The sequence below is a fragment of the Phasianus colchicus genome, chromosome 1, assembly GCF_987193195.1.
Source record: "Phasianus colchicus chromosome 1, bPhaCol1.hap1.1, whole genome shotgun sequence".
NCBI lineage: Eukaryota > Metazoa > Chordata > Aves > Galliformes > Phasianidae > Phasianus > Phasianus colchicus.
Genome location: NC_143436.1, coordinates 48,195,973 through 48,218,039, shown reverse-complemented (window position 1 = coordinate 48,218,039; position 22,067 = coordinate 48,195,973). Strand labels below are relative to the sequence as shown.

The 22,067-nt window shown below is 37.0% G+C and overlaps 1 protein-coding gene across 5 annotated transcripts in view; it reads right to left on the bottom strand.

The window, feature by feature from the left end:
• Positions 1 to 22,067, bottom strand: part of ANO4 (anoctamin 4) — a 172,170-nt gene that overhangs the window by 49,890 nt on the left and 100,213 nt on the right. For all 5 annotated transcript variants that reach the window (XM_031600390.2, XM_090140352.1, XM_090140342.1 and 2 more), the window contains exons 5-9: positions 16,768 to 16,868; positions 16,418 to 16,519; positions 14,408 to 14,452; positions 9,163 to 9,294; positions 120 to 226 (exon numbers count right to left, since the gene is read on the bottom strand). In XM_031600390.2, coding sequence (XP_031456250.1) covers positions 120 to 226; positions 9,163 to 9,294; positions 14,408 to 14,452; positions 16,418 to 16,519; positions 16,768 to 16,868 — 487 coding nt within the window. The remainder of the gene's footprint in view (positions 1 to 119; positions 227 to 9,162; positions 9,295 to 14,407; positions 14,453 to 16,417; positions 16,520 to 16,767; positions 16,869 to 22,067) is intronic.

Below are 22,067 nucleotides of genomic sequence, written 5' to 3'. Positions count from 1 at the left end.
GCCACCTAGCAACGGGTGAGATGTGCACTGTTCTAAAAATAATTATAAACAAAGCAAAAGAGCCAGACTGATACTTATTTTTCTGATAGGATTTATCATCCACATTAAAAAGTACTTACCAATTTTGTTTTTCCCTTCTTCATATTTCACTCTTTGTAAGATATGGTGTACAATTCTACTTCTTGTAGCGTTATTGAAGAAAGTGTCTTTGTTGTGTATGATGAAGCTACATAAAAACACAAACAAAGCTGTCTTAGGAATATGTAGTAGCATATTTAAAGCAAGTATTAAGCTCCACTGTTTTCTGTAGCATGTTTAAAATCTATTTGAGCAAGTGTAAGGAAGATTAAAGGACATCAGATTAACTGAGATGATTCACCAGATGAGATGATCTCAGTAACTGTATTCATTCCCTAGCAAAGAATGGCTTGGAGAAGTCTGGAGAAAGATCAATGATATATAAGCAGTCATTATGATAAGCATTACATTTAGATAGATTCACTGAGAACCAGAAAATAGTTGCATAAAAATTTGCAAAAGAGTAAGATTTGTAAATGCAGCTGTAGAGATTTCATTTCTATTTCTGGCTTCTTTATTATGCTTTACCATTAAGAGTCAGATGAAAGCAGCCACGTGGCAAAAAATGACTCTTAAAGCTAGCTTGCAGAAGCTACTCATGGAGTTACACATGAATGCAAGTTCAATAGTTTAGACAGAATTGTGAAGGGTCTGGGAAATTGAAAAAAAAAAACAAAAACCCACAAAATTAATTGTATTGGTTAGATTTTCCAGCACTGTATATTTTATATAGATTTATTAGCCACAACATACATATTTGAAGAAAACAAGATATTTTAGCACATCATCATATCACTGGAAATATTTAATGCCAGAATTTCAGTTTAGAAATACCAGCTCAACTTCACAGAATCACAGAATGGCCCAGGTTGCATGGGACCTCAAAGATCATGAATCTCCCACCCCCCTGCTACAGACAGGGCCACCAGCCTTCCCAGTTGAGTTGTATAAAGGCTTCAGAATAGACTGTGAAAGTCATTTAGATACTTGAATAAGCACAGACGTGGTTGGCGTTTTTCTGATGAAATATGCTTGTGCATATATTTGAAGAAATTAAATATTTTTATAATTATGGCCCTTAGTAACTGAATGGAAAGGTTCATCTTAAAAAAACAAACAAACAAACAAAAAAACTTAGGATAGGATGTAAGATTGTTTTCTTCTGTGTCAGTGAAGAGCTCCAGGGAACTGAATAAACTGATAAATAAAAAGGTAAAATCAGAACTTTCATAAAGAGGCCAGAGCATATGCTAGATAAAAAAAAAAAAGAAAAAATCTTAATAGAGAGTTTGGCATGTATCTACATCACCTTCTCTTCTGTGTTATATGGGATTTACTGCTCCGTTTTCCCCTCAGGTAATTTTCCCAAAACCCTCTTCTTTAGAGCAAATAGGAAAAGCTATATGGCTCTGCATCTCTACATTCATTTGGAAAGCCAGGAGTCCAAGTTCTGCACTTTACGGACTCCACGTGTTCCTTTCTTTTTATCCAAAAATCACTACTGAACTTTCAATATAAGACAACCTGTAAGTTCATAATGTTCAGTTTCAAAGGCACGCAGCAAAAAATTCCAAAAGTAAAGATATAACAGACAAATTCCTCTGAGAGCAGCACAATTAATAACACTTGGTTTTCTAGAAACAACCCTTTCCCACTGCATCTCAGATACTCACAGGTCATTTCTGTGTCTACTATCTATCCAGCAGTACACTTCTGGCTTTATCCCATCTCCCAAAATCCTACATGTGCCCCAGAGTGCCTGCTGTCATTTCTGCATATCAGCTGACTGCAGTGTGTGTGATCATTTACCACTGGGCTGGTACCAAACAGCATATATACTTGGTGTATGCTGACTGCCTTTTTGGCATAGGCACAAATTTGAGCCCCAGTCCCATTTCAGTCAGCTGGTACTCACAAAGTAAATAAGACTCTGATTCTCTTTGAGACAAACAGACTTGTACTAAATGCAGTTGAAAGTAACCAGCACATAAAATAAGAGATGACAGAAAAAAAAAGGAAATGCTGTTATCACATAATTCATAATGTTAAGGAAATCAGATTAAAAACAGCCTAATCTCTGAAGCAGATAAAAGAGCATTGTATCCAGATAAAGCTAGATTTATGCAGTAGGTTGTTCCAGTAGTAGCAGAGAGAAATTAAGACAGTACTAAAAAAGAAATAAATTGCTAGCATTTTTTCCACTGTTTCATTTTCTCTTCATGTCTGACCTTAATTTCCAAGATCTCACCTTCTAGGTAGCACTTACTGTTAAAGAACAATGAAGGTAACTTTTGAAATCAAACCAGCACAGTAATTTTCATTATCTATGAGCTCTTGAAGGATTCAATTGGGAATGTAAACAGTGATTCAGGTAATGGTAAAAATCAGTAGCATTTATCTGTTCTCTTTGTGATATAATGCTTTTTTGGTATCATGACTAGGACATTCTGCAACCATCAGCAGTTCTTTCAACCACTTTTCTGGACAAGTAGCTTAACAGCCTTTCTGCATTTATTTGCTTCTATTTTCATGAGTGAAAAAAAAAAAGACTAAAATCAAACACTGTTCAATCTTAAAAGGAAATAAGAACTATTTGATTAAAAGAACACTGTAGAGATTTGCACTCATTTATAAACTTAGCAACTGTACTGTTGTAGCTGTTGATCTCACTTGGCCAAGAAAGAACAAGCAGATGTGCTTGAAAAGCAGCTGTCAACACTTCACTATGAATACTACCATGAAAAACTCTGCCTGTTCCAGAACTAAGGCATATGTGAGCTGCAGAGTTTGGCCCTGCCCATCCTTGTGCTATTAAAATGCATGTAGGGACAGGAAGGGGAGAGAAGAGGGAAAATTCACAGCTGGAGTAGGTCAAGAACATGTATTCTCTAGCATACTCATGCAGACATGGATACAGAGATTATGTTGTAAAGGTTTAAAAAAAAAAACAGAACAAAACAAAAACAACCACCTTGCTTAATTTTTGAAAAAAAAAAAAAACAAGAACAAGGATTGTTTTGCCTTTGGTCATTTGATCATCTTGATTATTTCTGTGAAATTTTCTATAGAACATCCCCCAAAAGAAATGTGTTAGCACAGCCAAAGGGACTGGTGCAGGGAATAAAAATGGGGAGAAATAACTGGGAGGAACTAAACGGATGAAAATATCCCAAATGACATTAATTACAACAATGCTGGTGGAGATTACAATTTTCATCCAAAATCAGAGAGGCTGCCTCTGTCAGTTGAGAATCATGCACTTCAGTGCAAGATTTATGCTTTTGTACCACCACCCTCCTCACCTGCACTTCCTTGGCTTTTCTTCCTTCAAATTTTTTGTGCTCCGAGTTGTCACCTTTTGGAGTGATAAATTCATACTCACAGACTAATGATCGGGGCTCATTCATGATCTACAGCATCCAAATTCAAATAAAAAGACTTTTTCATTCTGTGGAGAATCTTACTCTTCAAATTTCAGTTCACGGAGGTCAAAGCTGAAGATATTTCCAAATTAGGTGCAGATAAACATCCATTAGGTGTTACTGAGCTATAAAATGCACAAAGCAGAGACTTTCCATGCAGTTTTTTAACCCTTGCTGCTTTCAGATGGAACAGTTTCCTTAGCTGTTCTATTTCTGCTGCACTTGTTAGAATTGCACTATGCAAAAAGGTTGAATATTCATAAGAGTGATGCAGCTGGTTTTCAAGTTCAGTGAGGTACGGGTTTTGTTTAGGAGAAAGTTCAGTTGAAGGTTTTAGTCACTTTGTCATCTCTTTTGTGAGGCAAAAAATAAGCAATACAATGGTATTTTTATTCCTTGTGAAGGTAATATATAGGTAGATAATAAATCCAGTGATTTTTTCCATAAGAGTTATACCCATTAGCCTATTTCTGTAAGCCTTATTTGTGTGAGCTGTCCTTACACAAAAAAAAAGCTATAAAAAAAAGAAATAAAATCCCAGTGAAGATAATGAGAGTACTTCTGCCAGGAAGGATTCCAGAGCTGATCCTTAATTAAAGTCCCTTTAAAAACTGTCATTCTGGAAATACTGCTCTTACATTCCCACTGTAAGAGACGTGACAAATCACTGAAGGTTAATTGTTTTGAAATTATATTTTTAGCTTTCTTAATTAGATTCTGAACTGGAGATTTCAAACTGACTTTCAACGGATGAAGCATAACAAAACCAACTGCCATCTAGAGAAAGCCCTCAAATAACTATAAATTCAACAAAGAACAAACTGCCAATGGATTCCTGTTCATGCATTCTCTTTGACAATTTTACAGGTTGTACAAACCCAGTAGGGATAGAATTAGCTCTTGAATCTGTGTCCAATACCCTTTTGAAAAGAAATTCTCTAAGTTTTCTGTTTATTTTGGAGCAGTAAAAGACAAGGAAGGGCTATTTTGTGTTCTGTGAGTGAGATGCGCATTCTGAAAGTTGAACGCCCACCCAGGGCCTGGTTACAAAGCTACAAAGTGAGCATGTGTGCTCATACCAATGTGCATGTTTGCTCCATGGGATCCCCTGACACTGAAATGCTTGGTGTCTGACACTCAACATACTAAAATGTATGATCCAAGCAAATGCCTTTTTCTGGAATCAGTGAAAACCGAAGCACAGAAGATGTTTTAGCATAGGAATAAATATGAGAAGTATATTTCCCTTGTACAGAAAAAATGCCCACCCTTCTGCACTGCCAGGTAAATCACTGGTGCTAATTTGCTGTTGTTGGCTGAGGCAATGGCAGATCTTTACTCACTTGACATCAGAGGAAATAAACAGCTGTTACAGCAGCAACAAGATGAACATGCAGTATTCCAGTGAGAATATTAACACAACCCCTGTACATTATTTGTTTGAAAATAAGTATATGATGATTGCTTTCTGTTTTCATTTTATGTGACTTACAAGGCTGCAAGTAAGATAAATAGAAAGGATTGAACTTTCAGACCAAAGAAGAAGACAAACTTTCTCTTGCAACACAATAATGCAAAGCCCGTCAAATTTGAAGACGGAGGAGCACATTGCCAGAGTTGGCTACACTGTCCTGTCACACCACTATATAGTGCAGATTAAGTGCCTTCTGATTTCCATCCAATTGGGTCAACAAAATACGGACTGCATCAGCAACATTTTTCTAGCAATGATGCCATCATAGTAGCTGTGAAGCAGTGTGTCACCGTAGGTGGTGCAGATTTTATGAGCACAGCATGCAGGCTCTTGTTCATCACTAGTGAAAATACATAACTAATGGTAGTGACTATGCTGAAAAATAGTGTCATGTAGCTGAGAATTTGCTCTATCAAGTAGTGATATCATGCTCTTTGTATCTGTTGTAATTTCTGTGGAAGTAAATAGGGATTGTTAACTTCGGAGTGACCTATGTACAAACACATCTTGGTTCAAACCAAGGAAGTGTTCATGCATTCCTGTGCCTTACTGCCAGTGGTGACAGCTTTCTGATCCATCCATGACCTCAGCATGAGGCAGCTACTGGGACAGGGGTGCAGATCATCTTGGTGAGGATGGCATTTATTAAGGGTAAGAAAATATAAAATGCAACTCCACTCTGACAGACAAACATCTTGGAAACCTGACAAAAATACAGGACAGTATTTTCTTGTATGTGGGGAATCAGTACAAATGAGAATAATTGCATGAATCTCTGGTATATATTTTAATTTTACTTTTTAATTGATTTTAATTAATCCAGGTTCTGTCCCAGTCTCCAAATTGTGTAAAGTTTTAAACTAATTTTTACTGAAATAATAAACAATTATTTTAGGGGCTTTATTCAATTATATAGTATATTAATATTTAAGCAGAGAGTTTGTTGCCTTTGGAAGGGGAAAATAGCTCCTGAAGTCTGAAATCTCTAAGCAGCAATTAGGATCATGTTCCTAGCTAGTATACCACTACCTAAGAAATTGCAGATAATTACTAGTGTTACTATTCCCAGCTAACTAGTAGCTCACTACATAAAATAACTAAGACATAGTAAAAAAATAACTAATTACCATCATGTCTGACGGAAAACATTTTTTGGATATAGTGAATTATGCATTCTTGCAACTGATAATTTTCAGAAGAAATGGTTTGGTGTAAATAAAGCCCTTCATAATCTGTGGCTGCAGAAGTGAGATACTGCTCAGAAGACTATCTTGAAAATTATCATTTTCTATTCTACAAAATCCCAACAAAATGCTTGTCTGAGCCAGACAGAACTTCTTTCCTCCGAAAAGAGATTTCCTATTGCTTAGGAAATACAATGAATTTTGCCCTTCTTTTTTTGCTGGCTCCACATGTTAAATGCTGTCAGTTTTCTGTCGTTCCATGCCTTTAACAGTGCCTATCAGAAGTGAAGACTGTACTTAGATCGTGTTTCAAGCATCATCCATATCACACAGGAGACTTGAATATAAAAGCTTGACTAGATCGAAAAAAAGGTAAACTACCAGTGTTTACTGAGGTGAAAAATATCTGAGACTGTGAAGAAAGGAAGAAATTCAAGACCCATATTGCAGTACCGAGACAAACATAAAAGATGAACAAGCTCATTTAAGGAACAATACTTTAAAAAATTAAAAGCACATAAAATCACAATAGGAAGAAGAATTCTGCTACCTCCAGCTACAGAGAGTGGTCAAATTTACTGTGAATACATGAGAGATCTTGCCTGCAAACTCAGTATATGAATATTTATATTTTCAAGACAGTCGTGTTTGTGACTATTCTACTATGTGATCATTAAGCAATAGTTAAAAATGTCTTGGATAAGCATCAATCAATGATAACACAGAATTTCTAGACATGTTCAAGTGGCAGAAGTACATAGCTTGCTCTCTAGAAATACTTGTACGATAGCTAGAAAAATTATTTTTAGTGCAATTAAAAGATAGTCAGTGGGTGGTGAGATGTTGTGCTGCATTGCTCGTGGAGTATCAGTCGTTGGGCAGTTGTGATGTTGCTCAGTGTTGGTCAACAGATGGAGAATAATTGCACTGTGGAAACGTTTATATATATACAGATACATATTGTTATAATTGCATTTTTGTTTCAGTTTCCCTTTTCTGTCTTATTTAATAGTTTTTATCTCAATTCATAAGTTCTGTTTTGCTTCCAATTCTCTCCATCATCTCAACTGGGGAGAGTGAGTGAATGACTGCATGGTGTTTAGCTGCTGCTGGGTTAAGCCAAAACACAAATATTGAATAAGTCACTATATTTCAAAGTCCTTATGAAGGAGAATAAGACAGATACAGTCAAAAGGCTGGAGCATAATAGGAGTACAAGGTTCCTCCCAGAGCCAACTGCTTTTTGGAGAAATAAGGCAGCTCAGCCAGCACTATATCAGTCCCCTCATTAAAGGAATTGGAGACTAAACAGAAAGCAAAATAGAAAGTATCAGAACTTCTGGGGAGTTAGAGCTTTAAAATCTGCAATGATATAAGTGCCAAACAACAACAGGAATGCTAATGAACTCAAAACAGTATTTACTAAGAAGCTTGCTAGTATACCAAATCAAATATGAGCAATGCAGAATAAGGAATGAAATACTGTGGTTCATATACGCCAACTTTTCTTCCTGTCACCAAAAAAAAAAAAAAAAAAAAAAAAAAAAAAAAAAAAAGAGAGAGAGAGAGAGAGAAAAGGAAAAAAATAATAATAAACAGAATAATACAAAAAAGAAGTCGTGCCAAAAATTTAAAGGCTGTTAATGGTTAATCATAGAATAATTGCAGTTGGAAGGGACTATTTTGCCATTAACAAAAATATCAGTCAAGACATCCCGATTTCTTAGTTGTTTTTTTTTTATATTTATTTCACTGGTCTATTACTGAGCTAATTTGCATATACTTTTCACATTGCAGGGCACAGTAACTGACCCATCTTTTTGTTCAAATATCACAAGACTCTTTAGTCTGGATCTGACATCTGTTCAGGGCACAAATATTTAGTGGAGGTAACTGACTGGCGGCTTGTGCTAGGAGCAGAATTATACTGAAATTTCCCCAGAGATTTGCACCTAGTTTTGTTTTTCTGCTGTTTTTGAAAAGACACTACTTGCAGCAGATGACTTTCATTTCATTAACTCATTTTGCAGTAAGTAAATCCACTCCATGAAAAACTCTTCACTCAAAGTAAGGGATCTGAATGAAGTGTTTATTCAAAGAGCAGTTACTCGACCTGTCCTCACCTCAAATAAAATCACACTTTTTTTTTTTTTTTTTTTTTTACTGTTATTCTTTGATCTGCCGGTAATTCATTCCGTATCACCTCAGTTTTCTGTCAGTACCCTGGTCAGCGCTGCCAATTCTTTGAGACTTTGCTCTCGAGTAGCCGATGTCCACTCCCATCGTCACAAACAGTAACTAAGTGTATGACACCTTCTTTCCCCAAAGTTAGCCCTAAAAAAATCATCTTGGAATCTGAAAGAAATGCTAAGCCTTCTTCTGTTTTGCATTTTGCAAGTGAGTAAAAACTACTAGTCAAATGATTTCTCTAGTACCATTGCTGCAACACTGATGCCTTTGGTATGGTTGGACAAGTGTAACTGACCTGAACACTGGCATTATGCAAGCAGTTTTGTTTCTGTAAAAGTTAAAGAGAGAGAAATTCAAACAAAATGACACTGTCCTTTTACACACATCACCAGGAATGAAATGCAGTATCCATTTATCTTGACCATCAGTGCTAGAAGAATATTGATTATACTAAGAACGGAACTGCTGAATAAGAAGTTTTAAGCACATCTTTAACATACACAAAAAAGGCAGTTCTGACTCAAGAGAGAATTAGTCAGTTGACTACTTTAGGGATTTAATTGAAATTCTAGTGAATCAAAAGGAACTTTTCTATTGATTTCTTTTAGCTTCGATTTGGACATTTAATTATTAGAGAAACTTTATGCTCTCTCAGGACTCTCTATCTCCCCCTTTGTGTGACAAAGAACTAATCTGAAGGCACTAATGTTTAAGGCACACAATAATAAATTGATTTTTTTCAAAGGTGAATCCAGAAGGAAAAGTTTTAGTCTTGTAATTAAGTTATGATTTTGTGATGTAATAAAGTACTCACTGATGGATCCTTTGTTGGCTGAATGGAGCAGTATAGCAGTCATTCTCTTCTAGATCTGGCAGTGTCTCCTTGTCCAGTTTCATTGGCTTTCTAGGTAACCATCCTCGAAACCTGCTTATTTGTTTCTCGATCCTGCAATACATGAAAAGTGTGAGCATTTGAGAGAGTGAGAAATATATGGTTTTTTAATTACATTTTTTCAGTGCAAAGTACATATGCTGGCAAACTAGGCCACTTACTATCTACAGCTACAAAAGAAGCACTGTCTGACATTTTTGACCAGATTATACACGCTGAACTTGATTATTAATAACCAGCTTTCAGTGAACGAGAGTCTTATTTTGTCTCAGCAGAAAAACAATGTCAATGTTACATGCTGCTAAAAATCTTTATAAGCCCATTAAGCTCTTGGCAGCTCTCTAAGCCTTTATTTATCAGCTATTTACTTAATTTAAATTTCAGGCTTAACTGACATATTAGACTTTGGACATATAAACATGAGAACATACAGACTATGATGGAGAGCTTTGAAAGTTAAACCCCAGCAAGCTGCATCCTTTTCCTGCCCTCTGTACTGATTCTTACCTTGCAATTGGTGCCATACAAAATAGACTACTTTGTTCATTTGGTTTAACTGTAGTGTCTTGCAATACTATAACCTACCCAAAACTAACATACTCAGTGTACAGATTAATAGGTGACAGCTGCACAGGTTGTTAAATATAGAAGGTGAAAACAAGTAAGATTAAGCTGGATTTAATCACAAGGGTACTCATGCAAAGATGCACGCTGAAATTACTGGAAAGGGAACAATCAGAGCTGGGTGGAGGAGACAATCTAAAACAAATTCACATCCATACTAAAACATTATAATGAAAATGTTATGATGAAAACACATAACAAAGAGGAGATGTGTCTGGCAAAATGAACCCTACCCTCCCTCACACCTTCAAGTTCTAAACAGTGATCTCTGCCTGCAAAAATCAGATGACAAATTATGGGCATGCCCGTACTTCTGTCACAGGACAAGTCTTTCCTGCTTTGGGGCATAAACCAATATCTTTTGAAGTTTAAGACCAGTTGTAGATGAAGTTCAAAGGCTGGAAATCTAGGTGGTTTGGTTTTTTTTAACTTTTAACATAAGCCAGTCCAATAACTCTGTGACTCCAGAAAATGCTGGGAGCTCTGCACAATTTGAGGGACGGAAATCTATAGCCATGCAGCTAAGTGTGTAGGACAGTAACATGAAATTATTACAGAAATGATCACATACTTCCATTCAAAATACATGTAATGTTTCCTGGAATATTCAACCTTTTCTCCTCATATGTTTTATCTTGGACAGGAAAGCTAATGCTTATTTTTAAACATGGACATTCAATTAAAATTGTAACCACACAAGCCCTATCCATTTTGGTACAATTTCTGTATTTCCTATCTGTGAATAAAATGGGAGCAGAGGTGTAAATAGGTCATCAGAACTGATCAGAAGCATGGCAATGCGTGTAAGAGCACAGCATGAGACTTATACTAAAGTTATCAGAAACTTAATGGGCATTGATTGTTCACCCCAGTCCAGAAGCTCAGAGTGGAGGAAGAATTAGTTTGCAAGTGTCTGTGCCTGAGTGCATGGAAGACATTGTCAGATCCCAATTCTGTGAAGGGCCAGACCTGTTGTAAGTCTCTAGTCCTTTCCAGATTCCCAGCCTTGAGCTAGTCTGTGCAGAGACTGATAGGAATGACAAGGGAAAGATTACTCCTGGGGGATTCCCCCTATCTTGGCTTCCAGCTTTTTCCTCTGTAAAGGTTACAAGCTTTGTATTACAGTATGTTCAGTAGACTTAGTGACCCTGGATGTGGAAAACGGAAGAGGAATCAGGCAGAAGGATTTTCTAAATTTCCCAGGCCATGCTTATTTGTTGACCACAATAATTTGAATTCTCTAAGCTATTAATCCCCTTGCTAATCTGCAACCCTTTCCCATTCATTCTGCAAGTGCACATTTGAGATATGTGCGCTGCAGGTTTATCACAGCACATGCAGGCATGAACATAGTGCTTTCACAGATTAAGAACAATACATTATTCATGTTGGCTTCTCACTGAGCATATGCCCAGAATTTCACTGATTTGCCACTCGCAAGGTTCAGACTACTTGGCATGCTTAGTGAGCTTGCTCCTTTCCTGCTGGCAAGCAGGTCTGGAAAGGTTGCAGTGACTTTCTGCACAACTGACAGCTTAAGAGTACAGCAGAGCCATCCTTTAAAAAAAAAAAATAGTTTTCTCCTTCAAAAAGAAAAATGACCACGCTTAAATGCATCCAGGCCATCCCAACAGCACCATGAGTCAACAGAGCAGGCATTGTACTGAGCATTATCCTCTTTTTTAAGAAAAGAGACACAAGTGTTATATGTGTTTTATTGCTTTTTCAAGGATAACCTGGACTTCACATTCCCTAAATAGGGGGCATAGTGTTTGGAAAACAGAGCAGCCTACACAAGAGCAAGACTGTACATGGAGTGAAGAGGCACTGTAAAGTTAACCACAATGAAAGAGGAAAGTGGCAGAGCTGTTAAAAATTTCTTTCCTAAATACTTAAATAAAAATACACTTGTTAGCCTCACATGGCAAAAATTAACTGTCTCAATGCATGTGGTGACTCAAAGACACATCCCACTCCACTCCTGGCCTTGCCTCTGCTGTCCAGGCTTAGCCTCTACCCAGTGTCCTGTTTCCAAAGATGGACATTGTGCTTAACACACAAACTGATTTCTCAAATAATTTCAAACAGTTTTATTGCTAGAAAGCAGAGTAGGTATAGAATCTTTTATATTTTTTTCCCTAAGGAAAGAGGAAGTTTGAAAAATCAAAACAATTGTTTAGAATTGAGATTGATTATATCTCTGGCTCAGCTTTGATAGAGCTTTATGGATAGTGTAGTGCTAGATACTGTTCAAGTTTTTAACCACAGCTCAGGTTGAGTTCTAGATCTTGTATACATACCTGATTCCCTTCCTTTCCTCTATAACTGTTTAGGGCAGTTTTATTATTTGAAATTTTGGGACCATTAGAACTGTTAGACAGAAAATTCAAGTGAGACTGATGAGTTGCAAGTTCTCTGGACTTTCCCTGTAACAAAAGCCCTCTCTAATATTAGTTTTACCTCAATGTCAATATAATATTTGTTTTAGCACAAAAAAAAAAAAAAAAAAAAAAGACCAAGGCTTCTAATCTTAACTGAACTTGTAAAGGAAATATTTTTACTGAAGCTGTAGATCTAAGTATAACATAAATGAAATACAGCTGAATATGTTTTCTTTCCTATCCCACTGGGACTATTCAGCTTTTCTGCCTCAAGCAGCTAGTCACAGAGCTGACCATAAAAAGTGAATTTAGCCAAATGCTGTCATCATTCAGGAACTAAAAAAAAAATCCAAAACACAGAAAAAATTGCACTCCGGATTCTGTCTGTGAATCACATGCTGACTGATGAGAAAATGAATGTAAAGTGAAATTTCATATGCCAAATATAAATGTGAGAATCTTCTCCTAATCCTTCCCTTTGATCTACTGCTGTAGTGAAAGCAGTCATGTCTTAACTAAAATCCCAATAAAATCTGAAGTTAGCAGGCAATATGTACTCATTGAAAAGTGGTGACTGCAAATGAGGGAACACTGACCAACTTCAGAAGAACAGGGTTTGTTTACTAGCTGATGCCAACTGCGTAAAATGTCTTAACTCCACAAAGAGCCCACTGGGTGTTTACCAGTGTAAAAGAAGCACATACCATAATTTGAGATCAGTGCTGGTACTCTCAAGTCACCAACACAGTATGATGGGATTTAATATATAAAAGGCTTTTTAATATGCTCATGCAGCAAAGAGATAATACATAATTCATTTTCCTATGTATGTTCATCTAGTGACATTATCTGCAGAGTGATACAGCTGTTTCCTTCAATATGCAGATTTTTGACCATGAAGCCTATAAAGACAGGCTGAGGGAGCTGGGCTTGTTCAGCCTGGAGAAAAGAAGGCTGAGGGGTGACCTCATTGCAGCCTTTCAGTACCTAAAGGGAGCCTACAAACAGAAGGGGAGTCAACTCTTTGAAAGGGTGAGTGACAGCAGGACAAGGGGAAATGGTTTTAAGCTGAGGGAAGGGAGATCTAGGTAGGATGTCACGGAGAAATTCTTTACAGAGAGAGTGGTGAGGTGCTGGAACAGGCTGCCCAGAGTGGTCATGGATGCCCCATCCCTCGAAGTGTTCAAGACCAGGTTGGATGGGACCCTGGGCAGCCTGGTCTAGCATTAAATGGGGAGGTAGGTGGCCCTGCATGTGGCAGGGGGGTTGGAGATTCATGATCCTTGAGGTCCCTTCCAACCCTGGCCATTCTGCATTCTATGATTCTGTGATTCTGTAATTTTCAAATCTAATTCTTCTCCCTCAGAATTTCATGTGAGTCTTTCCACTGATCTCAGAGTGAGACAGTCAATCAAATGCTAGACCCTTTTGAAAACTGCATCAACAGCACTGCAGCATTAAATGCCAAAATATGAGCTGGTCTTTGCCAAACTTGTATATTTTTAGGGCCTCTTTGGAGACATTTTCATTCAATTGTCTGAGGTATCAGAAAGAAAATGCACACTGGAAGTTTTTGTTTCATAAAGTCAGGCAGAAAATAGATCAAATATAACCTTAAGATATTAAATAAGTAAGTGAAAGGACTTCAGAGGTTCTTCAAAAGTACTCATTTCTCAAGCTCAGTAGCTTCACACCAGTGAAGGATATGGTTCATTGCATTCCTATCTACCAACAAAGTACTAAGCATCTTCACTGAGGAAATAATAAGTAAATAACATCATTTACTGTAACAAGCAAGCCAGGTGCATGGAAATGAAAAAGCAGTACCTGTGGTATTTTAATCCCCCCAAAACTTCCAAATGAACGACATGAAAATAAATAGATAAGAGTTTGCAGTAACACACTAGTTCTTTCTTAAAAGTCTCCATCAATCCAAAAATATCTTTTTATTATTAAAAAAGGCAACATTGGTAAAATGAATTGCCTCTTTTGCACGGCAAATGCTGTATCAGTTTTTGCAGATGTCCTAGCGTGTAATTGCACCCTCCAACCTTTCTAGAAACACTACTAATAACCTTTCACTTCCAGCTTGACCTTAACCATTATTGTAGTGATTGGGTCCAAATTAACATAAACTGAGCTAGCAAAAGAGTTGTACTCACCTATTCATGAACTTGTATCGGCGGTGCAGGTAATAGATTTTTCTCCTGGAAGAACAGCAAAAATGAAGCCAGTCGAGAAGAAAACCCATCGTCAGTTACAGTATGAACTAGCAAGGAAGGAAAGGAGATTGAAGACAGAAGCCTGTAAGAGGTGGAGGAAGAGACTAAAAGAGAGATTACAGAACTGTCACAGGAAGCCACAAAGACTCTAGTGGCATTTGAATTGCAAGGAGGTCATTGTTTCCTCACTGTCTTCTCTTTTTCTGCTACTTGTCATGTGTGAAAGACAGGGACTGAAAGATGTGTCTATTTCCAAGAAGTCCATAAACAGTTGTAGGAATTTTGCAGGACCAATACAAAGATGGATAAATTATTCTCTCTGTATCTCAAATCCACCAGTGAGTTACCAAAACTGCATTTGATAATGTAGGGGGAGTCATTTAGAAAAGCCAGGGAAATGGTGCCTGATGCTGCAATATGCCAGTAACACATGCAGTGCCAATGTGGACCTGTGTTTACTGATGGAGCATCATCCCTTGAAACAATATAGATTACATAAGTAATTGGGTATGTATTCAGCACCCACCCCAGGATATAGTCACTCCCTCTGCCCCTTTTATAGGCATTGCTGATTTTTATTGTCAGTGCAATAAGCTGTGTGTGGGCGTGCATGGGGAACAAGTGAGCAGACAAGGTGCACAATCAGATGCATGCTGACCACAGTCTCTTGATCTTGTCATCTTGCCACGTTAGGAAATACTACTTTTCTGAAAGAGTGGTCAGGCACTGGAATACTGGAATGGGCTGCCCAGGGAGGTGGTGGAGTCATCAACCCTGGAGGTATTCAAGGAATGTTTAGACATTGCGGTGAGGGACATGGTTTAGAAAGAACTGCTGGTGGTGGGTGGACAGTTGGACTGGATGATCTTGTAGGTCTTTTCCAACCTTGGTGATTCTATGATTCTATGATTCTATGATTCTATGATTCTATGATTCTATGATCTGCTTTCCTATGGGCCTTGCAGGGTTCACATCACTGAGGGCAGCGGCCCCTAACCATCCTGTGTAGATACAGTATGGGATGTCCACCTTCTGTCCCACTCCACAGCTCTTGTTCTCCTCACAGGTGCCTATTACACCACAGCTGTGACCTTCACTAGAGAGATCACAGACTCCTTTGGCCAAATCTTCCACAAAGTAGTGCTGTATCTCTTGCCCTATTCAGCAGGAGCAGACAAGGGTCAAAAGTAAGTGTTACTGATGATGCCATCTGCTGTAATGACTTGTGATAGCCTATGCATTTTTCTCTGTAGCAGCAAAAGCTCAAGAAAGAGCTGTTGAAGATTTGCTAGTAAACAAAAAACAAAAGAAAACCCAATTCATGTAGAATAAGCCTGCAATTTAGTCCTTACTTCATATCCACTTTTCCTAGAATGTTCTTAACATTACAGAGCTTGTGTCATACTAGAGGCAATTTTTTGTCCTTAAGCAAGAAGAAAATAGGAATAGAAATCCAGCAAAAAACATCAATTCACTACTGCATATTCTGGGTCTGATCTTTATCTTGCTCAGGAGTAATTCCATTAAAATAAATGGAATTAAGCAACTGCAAACCCTGCTAATTAAAAGAAAAATCAAGTCCTCTCAGTTCATGGGTTTTGGTCAGTACGAGTTGAAGTCTTCAAGCTATTCTAACAGTTCTGATAGCCAGCACAGTAAAATTGATATTTTATACAAAAAATTCCATAGCCCAACATGCAAATAATATTTAAAAATGACCAAAATAATCTGAATGATGATGTGAAATTAATTTGGTTGTCAGTGGCATTCAATCAAATTTATTTTCTCCACAGGCAAAGCACTTACAGCCTGAACTGTGCTCCTACTAGAAGTGATACGTATTTATAATCTGTATTTCTGAACTTATGCATTATACAAGCAGAAATTTTACAGTGCTGAACATATCAGATACGTCCAACAGACATGCACCTTCTGTGCTGCCTTACGTACCTGGATCTTCTTGACCTCCCATTGATTTCAATGAAATGTCCATTTAAAAAACAGCAGCGCACAAGTATGCAGGGGGCTCCAGCAGTGAAGGGGTTAAAGGGCCTAAGGATAGAATACCCCATGAAAACAGCTGCACTGCTACAGCTCACCTTAATTTCAAACCAATACTCTACTGAAATCGCAGGCAGACATTAACAAGAAAGAACAATGAATATGGTATGTATGACACTCCATTTATATTTTCTAAGAGTGTGTGGTATCATACAGACAAGCTTTCCATGTGCATTCTGCTGTTATTTTTTACTTTAGCTTTACAGTAAAGTGTGAAGACAAAATACAACTACACCTACCTGAATGGCATTCTTACATTCATTAGTTCAGCGTATTTGCCCAGGACCTCCCAAGGGGCATGCAACTTCACAAAGATGATGTCACTGTTTGTTAGAGATGACTGCAAAAGAAAAAGAAAACAGCCACCAGGGCTTAATTCTTCAGATAAGAAAGAAATATCTATTCTTGCCTTGTGACAGCCCTCCCACTTCCTGACTCTTCCCAAAGCATGTCTTGTTCTATTGAAATGCTGTCAACTTATTTTCCTTCTTGTTTTCTGAGAGCCATGATTTCCTTCCAGCCTGTACAAGCATTTCCTTCATATGGAAAAAAAGGCATGGATGGGAGGTTAACGTGGAGTTATGGGTTACTCAAGTGTGGGGTGGGAAAAAAGTTGGTCCTGAGCTTCAGCTGAAACTAAAGTGGCAACTTTGGATCTGGTTCTGATAATTGACCTGATTTCTGTGCTCATCATGACACAGGTGTCTCTTTTTGAGTCATATAATGAACACACATCTGGCAATTAAGAAAAATTTAATGACATGGACATGTAATGAAATTCAACAGATAGAGTCATGGGTTCCATTGTCACTCTTTGCTCCAAGAACTTGAATGTTACAACTAAAGTCAGCAGGAAAAAGGATGTCTGATGCCACCCCCAGCACAGGAGTCAATGACGGTTTAGGGTCATGACTGCAGCAAGGAGATCTTTAACTCTTTTCTCTGCTACTGTTTTCTTTCCTATGGGTTGTATGTATTTTCAAGAGAGCTTTACATAGCATATTCACATTCGAACAGTTACCTAATGGCTGTCCAGCAATGAGCAGAGAACATGTAGTTTAGAGAAGGGGAAAAATGTAGGTTTACTTGCTCTCAGGAGGAGAAATAGTGCTTTTCAGGAAAACTACAACAGCATTGGCTGAAACTGCTTTTATTGAGAACACAGACATTCACATATTAATATTCGAAGAGGATTTGTACAAATTCTAGTGAAAATCAATGGTATTGTCATAAAGCTGCATTCTGTGCAGCTTACAACAACTAAATGGATCACACTAACAGGGACAACTAAGGCTGAATTCAAGGAATACCCAGGAAATAAGTGAAGGTGTACAGAGTATGAGAGAAGGAAAATTTGAGAAAGTCAGGCAGGAAATTTGTTAGTTTAAGGACTAGTTAAAGTATAGGGAATTATTTCCTAGTCTTTTAGACTTTGTAGTATATTAAATGCTCCTCACATTCTTTCTTAGTTATTACAGCCTACTGGGGATTCTTAAGTCTAAGACTTCAGCAAGTAGGTAGCACACAACCAAGACTATGCATTGCTTCTCTAAAAATTTCCTGCAAACTACTCCCACCTAACCAACCAGAGGTTAAGGTTAAGTCAGCAGAGGACTGGCAATTTTTTTCATAAGCAACACAGATGAAAACCAAACTAAACCAAAGAATCTTCTAGTAAGGTCCTGACACTCTAACAGTAGTTGAGAAATTGAGGAAATTGATTGAAAACAGTCTGTAAATTTACTGATGAATGTCATATACATTTTCCAGCACATTGTAACTTAAGCCATACAAAGTATAACAGTCACAGTAACAGCTATTTCACAAGTGAAACCTATATTTAACTAAATTTGATTTCTTACATGTTACATATTTTCACACAGAAACATGAAAAGATTCCAAATACTTATGAGAAAAATAAATACAGATCTTTAAAGATATAGATTATTTTTTAAATCAGGATATTGTAATACCGTTTTATCAATTTCGTCCACAGAAAATCTAACAAACATGCATTTGTGAGGCTCAGTTATTTTCAGAAGAGATGATGATGCTAAATTATGAATATGCAAATCCAGTTCACTTGAGTTTCCTCATGTTGCGTGTTTATAAAAGAAAGCATATGGAAAGACTGAGATAAGCAAGATTGGAACTAAAAGAACAATCCATACAGAAGAGTAATTTAATGCAGTGTTCATTCACCTAATCTAAGGAGAAAATTGCAAATCAAAGCAAATCTAAAAGAAAATATCAATAAGTCTATCTTAGTTACAAAAATACTTCAGTGAATAGAATCTACTAAACTGTCTTTGTTATATTAGTATTTAGACCCCTTAGTATCCTCTAGCTTCTTAATGTTCCATTAAGAGGAATACTGTTCCTTTACAATTGACTTTAGAGACTTGGCTCATTAAAAAGTTTGGAGAAATAAACAGTTTCACATTATAGGAATATGCAAACAAAAATCAGTGTTAACATTGCTCAGCTTGGAAATGTAAATAAGAAAACTGTTTATTGACATGAGCCATCTGCTAGAAAGTGATGTCTAGATGATAAAGAAATAAAAACTAACACAGCAGTAAAGGGAGCAGAAAATGAAATATAACAAAAAATGGATCATGTGTTCAGCTTTGACTCATGACACCAATATCATCAGTTATCACCTTGTGATAATTGCCAGGCCACCAACATTCACATAAATCAGCCATTTCAGACTTACTTCTTGAGGAAGAACATGCATAATGTGTGACAAGAGACTTTATTATAATCAGAGAACCACTGATTAATTGAGGTCCCCTCTAGAGGTCATCTGTGCTCACTCTTTACCTAAAGCAGGGTCAATTTTAATCATTTGCTCAAGGGCTTGTCCTGTTGAGTTCTGAGTATCTCCATGGGAAAAGATTTCACAACCTCTCTGGGCAAGCCACTTATTGTAACTGGTTGAGAAAAAAATATTTTCTATGGTAAAACTGTACACTTCTCCAGAGAAATGCTGGTTGAAAAAATACAAGTTTTTACACTGGAAATTAGAGAACATTCAAAGAACATGCAAAGAAGGCTTTATAAAGCAACTTGTTTCTTCCAGGAATGCATTAAAAAATATATATATATCTGATTAAATACACTAGCAAGGTGTATTTAGTTTAATTGAATCCTCATCTTCAGAATATGACAATGTCTCATAGGATAGAATTCAAATCACCACAACCTGAGTCACAGAGTCAATATACAAAGAGTGACATTCTGTGGTGTCATCAATCTTTCACAAGCTGTAATTTTTCTGTCCTTCTTCTCCCTGCTCACTCACCTTCTTTTTCAGTTGATCTGGAACTATAGTATTCCTGAAAATACTAGACCAGTATTTAATAGCCACAAGTAGATGTTTCCATGGCCTGCATTTCAGTATAAGAGATTCATTAATTCTCACCCTTTCTGTGTTCACTGATAAATCACTTTTATCATGATATTATCACTGCCAATATGACAGCACAGGTAGTGCCATAGGACCACATATTTCAAGTAGAAATGGCTATTTCTTCCTTCTGACAAGATCACCTTTGTCTTTTACCACTAAGACTGTAGAGACATTTGTATTCCCAAAGAAAACAAATCAACTACAAATGTGCTTAAAAACGAAGCACTGTATTGTTCTCCAGTATCACTGTAAAAGGAATTGGAGAGTGTAACATAAGGGCCATTTACATAACTCCAAAAGCATAAGCAACTTCTTTGGGCCATCAGTTAGGCCAAGGAAAACTTGTAAAGAAACATCAGGTTCTTGATCTTCTTCTGAAAGCAGGCTTTCATGTCTAGAAACAGACTGCTGTTAACTGCTGCTGAATTTAAGCTCTGGTAACAAACTCACATGTATTTCTGCAGGCATTCTAAGTTCTTTTGATGGCAGGATTTGAAAATATGTATTCACTACTGACCTGACTCTGCTCTTTCTGAAGTTATCACTGTTAGTCTGAACGGAAGCGAAATTGGGCTGACTTTGAACATCTCTTGAAAAGCCTACATTTTACAGTATTTGTAGACTGCCTTCTAGGATCAGGGCTGGAGATTGGTCCTTATTCAAATACTTTCTTGAAGATTCTTTTCCAACAAATAAAACTTTTAAAATTCATTCCTAATACTGTCAAGTCATTTTAAGAAAAAAAAAACCAAAATGGTAAGACTCTCATTAATACAGTATTTTTTAGGTTAAAAATTAAGAAAGTAGAAAAAGAGATTCACAGGAGATAACCTTGAAGAAAGATATAATTACAGTGTCTCCAATTGGGTGGTGTAATTATTTATTTGCCTTGAGGCTACAAGGCAGACAACTGTAAAAACCAGTGCTCTAATTTGTGTATGCTTATCTATAGGGAAAAGATGTAAAAGGAAAAGAAATCAGAATTTATTACAAACACCTTTTCCCTGTCATCGTTTAAGAAAAAAATACTAAAGACTGGGAATTTTCCCACCTTTTAAAGTAAAATAAGATAAAAAGATTTTGGAATAGATCCAGCAACTAGACTCAATTCTTGCCTAAATTAGGAAGACCCAGCAAGGTAACTGAAAAAGAAAGAATAGGAATAGTGTTGTAACTTGCAAACAGTCTATTTTTGTTAACAACATCAGATAACAAGCCAGAAGAGAAAATCAACATCTGTCCTCTAATAACCATTCTGCCTATAATCAAACTCCATATGATGTCTCAGTGCAGAGCAGTAAATAGTAACTGTTGCAGGTTCCACGGCTTTTGAAAGTGACTCAAGTATATTAACAGCACAGACTGATTTGCCATGTGGACTGAATTAAGTGGATGAAAACAAAAGCCAGCAAATTTTAGCTGATTAAATCATCCTTCCTCTGCAAAACCAAAATAAATTAACAAAGGTCATTCCATAGAACTGGACAAGCAGCAATAATGTTGTGCCAGTACTTTTCAGTAGTGCATACCTTACCACTGAATACATACTCTCAATATATGTCCTGTTTGAGGGAAGATATTACACACGCAAATGCATTAACTTCTACATTCATGGATCAAAGGAATCTACTAAATAATAGTGCCAATGTCTTTCAAATGTATCCTTCCAATCACAGCACAGGTGTGATGGAAAAGAGGAATATACTGTTCACATTTCAACATGCTAAGAAACTTTTGACTTAGGAGAACCTGTAGGACAAAAGGAGTAAAGGTGAAAGTAAGATTCAAAAAATGAAGCCCTAACTAATAAATATAAAGCTGTTAACAAAACAATTTCGACATAGGAGGACACTGACATATAAAATAGTGAATAACTGTATATGGAGCCACAGGAAAGGGGTAACAATTTACTGTGATTTTTGTATGAAAATTTGATGCTGGGTAAAGCTTTGTCTTTGCTTAGCAAAATATTTCCAGAGGTTCAGCTTCAGTGGAGTTAGTAATACAAGCAGGTGGCTGGCTACTGCCAGCATTTGGGCAGTGTGTCATCTAATCCAACTAGAGCAGGTGTCATTGTCACAGTGCTTAATTTTTGGCAGCATCTGACACGGAGTTAGTAACAAG